This window comes from Mandrillus leucophaeus, unplaced genomic scaffold, assembly GCF_000951045.1.
Source record: "Mandrillus leucophaeus isolate KB7577 unplaced genomic scaffold, Mleu.le_1.0 Scaffold2043, whole genome shotgun sequence".
NCBI classification, from domain to species: Eukaryota; Metazoa; Chordata; class Mammalia; order Primates; family Cercopithecidae; genus Mandrillus; species Mandrillus leucophaeus.
In genome coordinates, this window is record NW_012102081.1 from 41,022 (window position 1) to 49,784 (window position 8,763).

General features: G+C 36.0%; 1 protein-coding gene across 1 annotated transcript in view; it reads left to right on the plus strand.

The window, feature by feature from the left end:
• Nucleotides 1-8,157, plus strand: part of LOC105539389 (phosphatidylinositol 3-kinase catalytic subunit type 3-like) — a gene marked incomplete at its 5' end in the record, with an annotated part of 39,794 nt that extends 31,637 nt beyond the window's left edge. The window contains one exon of the mRNA XM_011979636.1: nt 6,387-8,157. Within this exon, the coding sequence (XP_011835026.1) occupies nt 6,387-6,472 (86 nt within the window). The remainder of the gene's footprint in view (nt 1-6,386) is intronic.
• Between the last annotated feature and the right edge of the window lie 606 nt (nt 8,158-8,763).

The following is an 8,763-nucleotide window of genomic DNA, read 5'->3' on the forward strand; positions in this document are numbered from 1 at the left end:
TCTGTGGTGTTTTTTTGTTTGTTTGTTTTTTGCCTCTAAATGTAAAAGAATAGGTGCAATTGGTAATCTGGGGTTGAGCGGGGGAGGGGTGCATTATACACAGTTTCCCCTAGTGGAAACTCTAGTGTATTTATTGTACTCTTAAAATTCTTTTGTTCAGTCAGCGTTTCTCATACTGTATTTTGATTAAGCTTTATACTAGACACTTGTTGGTCATTATTTATAGTTTCAAAACACCTAATTTGTTTGTTTGTCTTTTCAGAACTTTTTTAGAAAATATGCACCAAGTGAGAATGGGCCAAATGGGATTAGTGCTGAGGTCATGGACACTTACGTTAAAAGCTGTGGTAAGTGTTTCAGGCTGTTACTTTCCATTGATCAAATAAAGAAGAGCAGGCCATCCTGATACTGCCATAATCATAAACATTTAGAACATGTTAATATTTAAATGCTCTGTAGGAAGAGTAAAAGATAAATGTTGATTAAAGTAGTCATTAATGCTTTGACATAATAGTAGTAACAAGATGTAAATTGTATTTAGTCTTCAGGGATATATCTTTGCGATCACTGAACTATTTTATAATTGCAATTTATCTCTTCCTGGAAGCTGTTAATTTTCCATTAGATTTTCTCCATTTTTGAATAACAGAAACTAGACCATGGGAAAAGTCTCAATCAGAAATAATTGTGCTTTAGATAAAGTTTAAGAACTAAGATAATGGTGCTTCATTAAGAGGGTGCCCTCATGGTATTTCAGAGTCAGTTCTTATGGTCCATTCCTAGAAACAAGTAAGCAGTAGTAGTATTTCCTAGATATATATAGTAAGTGACATAGGGATTAATTTTTATTCTTCAGGCATTTATGCCTAACTTCATGAAGCTTATATTCTAGAGGAGTTTTTTTTTCATTTTCTTTTGTTTTTTCTTTTCTTTTCTTTTTCTTTCTTTCTTTTGCTTTTTTCCCTGGATACAGGGTCACATTCTTGTCACCCAGGCTGGCTAAAGTGCAGTGGTGCAATCACAGCTCACAGCAGCCTGGACCTCCCAGGCTCAGGTGATTCTTCCACCTCAGCCTGCCGAGTACCTGGGACTGTAGGAGGTGTGCATCACCACACCTGGCTGATTTTTTTTGCATTTTTCTAGAGACAGGGTTTTGGCATGTTGCCCCGACTGGTCTCAAACTCCGGGCTCAAACGATCACCTGTTTTGGCCTCCCAAAGTACAGAGATTGCAGGCGTGAGCCACCATCCCCAGTGTGTTTATTTTTTTATTTAGATGTTTTTTATAATTAGATTGTTTAAGGGAGGATTGATAAAGGAATTGGCACTAGAGTTGAGCCCTGAATGGCATAGGGTATATGATATGTTATAACTTATATAAGTGCTATATTTATGCTTATGTCCATATTTTTGCCTATACTTAAGCTGGGAGAGCAAGAAGAGGGCTTTCTAGTTAATTGTTATACTGTATTTAAACTTGCATGTTGTTTTCTAGTTTAAAAGTTGCTTTCCTATACATAGTATTTTTGTGTTTTTCACAACACCCCTGTGAAGTCACCTTCCAAATTATTTTGGATCTTATTCTGAAATTTATTGTTGATGATACATTTTTGTCTGAAAAACAGAAAGAAAATGAAGTTTGAGAATATGGAAATAAAATTGTGTTTGTATATATTACAATCCTTTATAGTTTTAATTCTTGTATTTACTCTAGGAATATAAATGTATATTACATGTAACTGAATTTGCTCATAAACATAATTACATGCAGTATTTAAAGACTTAAAATCACTGAAGGTTTTGAGAGAAAATGTTTCCCCTTGTCCTCTTACTCTGTATTTCTCTCTCTCTTCCCTCCCTCCTTTCTTGTTTTCCTTCTTTCTTTTGAATGCCCCTTTTCTGTTCTGTTTTTCTCAGACCTTCAAGTCTATGTTTTCTGTGATCTAAAAAATTACATATCATGTAAAGGCTCAACTAGGCTGAACGTCCAAGATGGATCACTCACACGATTGGCAGATTATACTGTCTTAGCTAGGCTTATAGTGAATCACCTACACATGACCTGTCCCTGGCTTGGGCCTCTCAGAGCTGGGTTCCGAGAGCAAATATTCAGACAGACAGGAAATGGAAAATACTGGTTTCTGAAGGCTGGGGCTGGGAAGTTGGTACTATATCACTTGTGTTATATTCTGTTGTTCAGAGCAGTCCTAGAGCCTTCCTGGATGTGAGGGGACAGAATATATATAGATCCAAGCTCTGGATGAAAAGGATGTCACAGAATTTGTGGCCATTTCCCTTAGTACCTTATTACATGAGGTGTTTTACATACCCCCAAATAATTATGTTTTACGTTTTTACTTGTAACATAGTTATTGTAAACCTTTTAAAGTCATAAATCTGTTCAATAAAGAAATACTTTTTCCACACAAAGTACATGCACATACACTTGCCCTGTCAATATTGACTAAAATTTGAAAATTCTGCTCATTTAGTAAAATTATCAGAATGGTATGTTACAGGTGCGTGCTTCATGTCATACTGTTGTGTCTTTTGTATAATGGCCCATTTTTTCCCCAAGAGCTAATGAAAATATGACTGACTTTTTCATGGGGAAAGAATAGCTATTTAAATTATCTTACCTATTGGACAGTTAAATTCACATTACATCTTATTTCTCCCTTTTTTCCCAACATTTCACCTGTGTTCATCCCGCAATAACTGATTTGATGGCAGCTCTTCTCTTCATCTAGAATAGCCGCCTGTTTCCTATATGGCTTCCTGTATGACAAAATAATCTGTGTGTAACTTCCATTTTAGAAAATAATGTTTTAAGGTTTTTGCAGGGTGTAAGAAGAAACAATTGATAATAGTTTTGGTGACATCTTTTCCAGATTAAAGTCTCAAGTCTGTATCATGCAGCTAAATGTGGGAATACTGTTTATTCTCACATACACACATATCTTTACTAAGTAAAGGGAAATAGGATCAGTGGTTTATTTCTCTTTATAATTTTCTTTAAGTCAAAGTTTTTTTTATAAAAACAATTTCAAGATGTTTTGCATCTCACATGGAGTAAAAAAACTAACAACATTGTTTTAACAAGATTTTCTTGGACAGAAATAGTGTTTCCATTATTGTATAAAGAATAATTTTCCCTAAAAATTTTCTAGCAAATTTATTTCAGGTCATCTTAAATCATTCTGAGTATTTTCTTTTTTTTTTTTTGAGATGGGGTCTCGCTCTGTCGCCCAGGCTGAAGTGCAGTGGCGCGATCTCGGCTCACTCCACCTCCCGGGTTCACGCCATTCTCCTGCCTCAGCCTCCCAAGTAGCTGGGACTACAGGCGCTCGCCACCACACCTGGCTAATTTTTTGTATTTTTTTTTAGTAGAGACAGAGTTTCACCCTGTTAGCCAGGATGGTCTCGATCTGACTTCGTGATCCGCCCGCCTCGGCCTCCCAAAGTGCTGGGATTACATGCGTGAGCCACTGTACCCAGGCCAAATCATTCTGAGTATTAATTATCTCCTCATCGTTTCTGAGGATTATCCCATTCATACCTCAAATGTTTTGTTGTTGTTTTTCAGGATGTAGCCTTGTTTGAAGTGCCCTGCTGAGTACTGACACTTTAAACTATTGAAGCACTCTAAATTTTCATCTTTACTATTAAATATGACCATATGTCGATACATATATTTCACTTGACTAAACATATTTATCAGAATGACCATCTAACATATTTATGACCATAACCCAATGAGGCAGGGCAAAAGACCCTTATTCATTTTCCATTTCCATGTAACAATGAAATATCACTCTCAAACAAATTTGATGATGAGTCATTTATATAAATATTTTGCTTTATAATTAGGATTAGGCATAATTCATGTATATCTAGTTACATGAAAATTTTAGGTCAGAATTAACTGTTGCAACATGGGTGAATCAGTATTCTGTAGAGATAGCTAAACAACTTAAATAGTGACAAAAACCAATTGTACTTTATTATTAAAAAAAATGGGAATAGTGAGTAGGTCTGGATCGAACAACTCAGCTGCACTGATGTGCAGTGATGTTATTTTTGAAAATTGCAGGAGTTTCTCTTGTCTTCATATGCACGTTATCAGTAGTTTAGTACCCTCGAGTAGCAGCTGGATTTCTAAGAATCACATATTAGAGGACCTAAGTGTACTAAGTTCTCATGTGTTCTCAGGGTGCTCTACTGAGTTTCTCTTTAAGGATATCAAATTTCATATCCCTTAGTAAGTCACTTAGTTATTTTTCAATGGGGAGTCTTTAGTCAGTTTTGAAGTTGCATGTATTGTGGCAGTTTTAGAGCAGTGCTACTTAAAGTGTGATATGTGGACCCACAGTATTGGGTTTACCTGGGAACTTGTTTGTATTACAGAATCCTGGGCCTTGCCCTGATTCTGTGATCGGAATCTGCATTCTAACAGGATTTTCAGGTGATTCTTATGTTCATTAATACACTCGAGTTTAGAGAAGACTTCTCAACCTTTGGTGTGCATAGTAATTTTGAAAGCTTGTTACAATGGAATTGTGGCTGCTGCCCCTAGAAATTCTGATTCAGTAGGACTGAGGTAAGGTTGAAGAGTTTACATATTTAACAAGCTTTCAGGTGACAGTGATACTGCCAGTCTGTGGGATCACATTTTGTGTAGCAATGCTCTAGATCAAGGGTCAGTAAGACTTTTCCCTAAAGCTTTGCAGGTAGTATTTTAGGCTTTTCAAGTCAGATGATCTGTGTGACCTCAACCCTGCCATTGTAATGCTCAAGCCAGTATGTAAATGAATGAGTATGACTGTGTTCAAATAAACTTTACAAAAACTAAAGGGAGCCAGATTTGGCCATCAAGCTGTAGTTTTTTCTCCCTTCATCTAGATACCCTTTAAGTCCTCCTCAGTGGACCACTAAATGTTATCATTGCGTTCCGCTGCAGTTAACATAATGTACCTATAGTGACTTAATCATAAGAGTTTATTTTCTCTTTTGTGACAAAACTAGTTGTAAGAGATTGCTGTTGTTCCAACTATTTAAGGTGGTTAGGGCCAGGTGAAGGCTCTGTGATTCTCTTGCCCTTTTCCTTAGGGTCTCAAATAACTGCTGCAACTACAGTCATCATGTCACAATCTAGACAGGAAGGAGAAAAGGCCTGAAGGGCTAACCTCCTAGCTGAGTCAGCCCTTTGCTTAAAACTGCTCTCCATGCATCTACATTTGCTTACATTTCATTGGACACAAATTCCAGCCCAGTGACTTTGGACAATAACATTAATTCTTGGAGCCTGAAGTTTTTCATTTGAAGGATGGTTATCATACTTAACTGGCATCATTAAAAGGGTTAGAAATGATGAATATGATATGCCTGGCTAAGAGCCTAGCCTTCAGTACATTGTAACTGTGATTGTTATTAATACTATTTTTCCAATGATGATACATTGCTTAAGTTGCTTTTGGACTTCTGGAATGGCCTTCAGAACCTGAGTCAAATGAACCGTATTATTTACTGAATTTGAGCAAGGTTGTAAGTTCATTAACAGGTCGTCCCATCTTGTTCTTACACATGGGCTGAAATAAACAGGTTTTGGTAAATATTGCTATAGTTTTATATGTGTACAAGTTGTATTTATTGTCAGGTTATTAATGGTAGAAATAAACATAGTAAAAAAAAAAAAAAAAAACCTCCAAAAAGGTGCTATTTGCTAAATTCTCTGTAAGTAGTTTCAATAAATGCTAAATTTTCAGGCTTTTTTTTTAGAAGAAAAAGAAAACAGAATACAGCTAGAGCCAATGCCTCTGCCTTTAGTCTTGATCATATAATTTTTCTTAATGCTTTAGAAGATTATTGCGTGAACTTCATAAATGTCTTTACCACTCAAATGAATGCATTTGGTTTTCTATCTGCTTCCATGTCAAGATTATTTTTCCACAGACTTAAAAAAAAATTAACCCTGCATTTACTTATGTTTTCTTATAGATAACATGGTTATGAGTTATGAGATAATTGACAGTTGACTTTATTATGTGTATTTCTGTAGATACTTCTTTTTTGATGTCATCTTTAACTGTGTCCAATTTGATGTTAGAATTGCTAGGCCCATGTTATAATTAAGGTCTCCTTAACCTAACTTAAGTTTTGATGCAAGTGACTTTTGTAATTTCCCAGAATTCTGCAAGATTTTCTGTTTTAAATAGTACTTTGAGTTTCAAGTGACAGATATAAAGATTGCATATTTGAGAATTTAGGTGAGAAACCAGAGACATTAGAAAACAATTGATAATAAAGTTGCACAAACTGCTTTTATATTTAGTAGAATGTATAACCTGGTTTGCATTTGTTTTCACATTTTTTTAACTGCTATTGCAGCTGGATATTGCGTGATCACGTATATACTTGGAGTTGGAGACAGGCACCTGGATAACCTTTTGCTAACGAAAACAGGTAACAATTAATGGCTACCAGTAGACATACATTGTATTTGCCCATGGTTTTTACCCCTGAATCTATTTACTAACAAGATAAATTGTGGCCGGGCGCAGTGGCTCACGCCTGTAATCCCAGCACTTTGGGAGGCCAAGGTGGGCAGATCACCTGAGGTTGGGAGTTCGAGACCAGCCTGACCAACGTCGAGAAACCCCATCTCTACTAAACATATAAAATTATCCGGGTGTGCTGCACATACCTGCAATCCCAGCTACTCTGGAGGCTAGGACAGGAGAATTGCTTGAACCTGGAAGGCGGAGGTTGCAGTGAGCTGAGGTCGTACCATTGCACTGCAGCCTGGGCAACAAGAGCAAAACTCCATCTGGGAAAAAAAAAAAAAAAAAGATGAGTTACGTAAGTGAAGATATATTAGTGAGTCTTAAAAATTCCTTTAAATGTTACCTTGCAAGAACATTTAGGGATAGTCCTTTCTCTTGTAAGAATTACTTTAGTAGTAATCCTACAGATGGTCATTTTGCACACACTGCTATACTGGAAATGCCTCTTTTTATGGAAAGCCCATAATGGATACAAGCAGCTTAGTCTCTTACTGTATAGCTCTAGTTAGATTGTTAAAATGTCCTTTCTCTTACAAAGTGTGCTTAATTCACTTTAATATCTACCTTCAATTATTTGCTTTTCCCCTTGGGGTTCTGTGGGATAATCATTCTCAGCGCCCTTTGTCCTGACAATTCTTCAGCCCTATGTATTTATCTTTATGCAGACAGCTTCCAAACTTACAGCTTTTTACCTCAGTCCGTTTCATTACCTTCAAATTGAAATATCGAACTGCTTACTTGAAATTGTCATTATATATGGCCAGTTGTAAAAGTTTATCCTTTCCTCTACTACCTACCTAAAACCTGCTTCTCACCTCATTTTCCCGTTTCAATAGATAGCAACATCACCTACACAGTTGTTCAAGCTCTAGACCTCAAAGTCATTCTTAATATGTCTTTTGGCCTCATCTCATATACTGAACCTATTAACAAATCTTGTCTACTCCTCAACTCCAAAATAGATCATGAAGTTACCTACTGTCTCTTCATTTTTACTACTCTCACCCCACTTGAAGCAACCAATACATGTTGCCTAAACAATTTGAATGAAATCTGAACCCTTTACTGGGGCCTTGTGGCTTGTCCAGGCAGGCTTTTGTCTGAATGTCAAACCACTCCTGCCTCAGACGAGAGCCTTTGTTATTTTCTCTTTCTGGAAAGTTCTTTATTCAGATATTTGCAGGGCTGACTTAAGTTGAAATTCTAATGGCATAACTTTAGAGAAGCCCTTTCTAACTCTTTGATCTGTAATAACATATCTGCCTCTTCCTCCAATGCTCTCTACTTACTACTGTTTTGTTTATAGCACTTATCACTAGCTGAAGTTACTTTTTTTGTTTAATTCAACAACTATTTATTGAACACCTAGTAGATGCTGGGAATACCAAAGTTAACAGAACAGACAGAAATCCTTGCTCTCCTAGAGCTTGTTGAGTTCTTATCATTGTCTTCTCCCATTCAGGATGCAAGTTCCATGAGAGCAGGAACCTTTGTCCGTTGAGGTTACCCCATGCCTCCGGACCTGGAACAACACCTAGCTAAGGTGTTCAATAAGTCAGTGTTGAATTAATGATGAATAAATACTTGTGTTCTTCCATGATCCTTTTTCTTTTCTGGCCTGAATAATTCAAGTTTCTTCAGCCTTCTGCAGAAAACAAATATTTACGTTACTCTTTAAATTGGTCTCTCAAAACATTTTCTGTTTTGTTTGTATTTCTCCAAATTGTGATAATAATTTAACATAATACATCAAGAATAGTCTAATTATTAATATAACGACCCTATTAATTTATGTAATTTGGAATGTCATATATTCAGTTTTTAATTATTACATATGGAAAATCATCTGATAGAACTTGCATGTGTGATGTCGTGTCTGTGTCAAAGCCAGTCAGTCTCCTTAATAACCAAGACCAAAAGAATATAATCTGATTTTCATGGAGATTCTTGGCTGATTTGCTAATTTAGCAGAGGATATTTATAAATAAACATTATGGTGTGTTTGGAGAGAGCTGTAATTTGAAAGTTTCATGTGTTATTTTCACTAGCTCTTTTTAACGGTGGAATCTTTTAACCACAAGAATTAAGCAACAAAAATGATTCCATTTGTTTCTAGATTGTAATCATTTACAACTACAATGAAATTCTTTAATATAAAAAGTAATATTACATCTGTAATATTATATTCAAAAATTCTACTT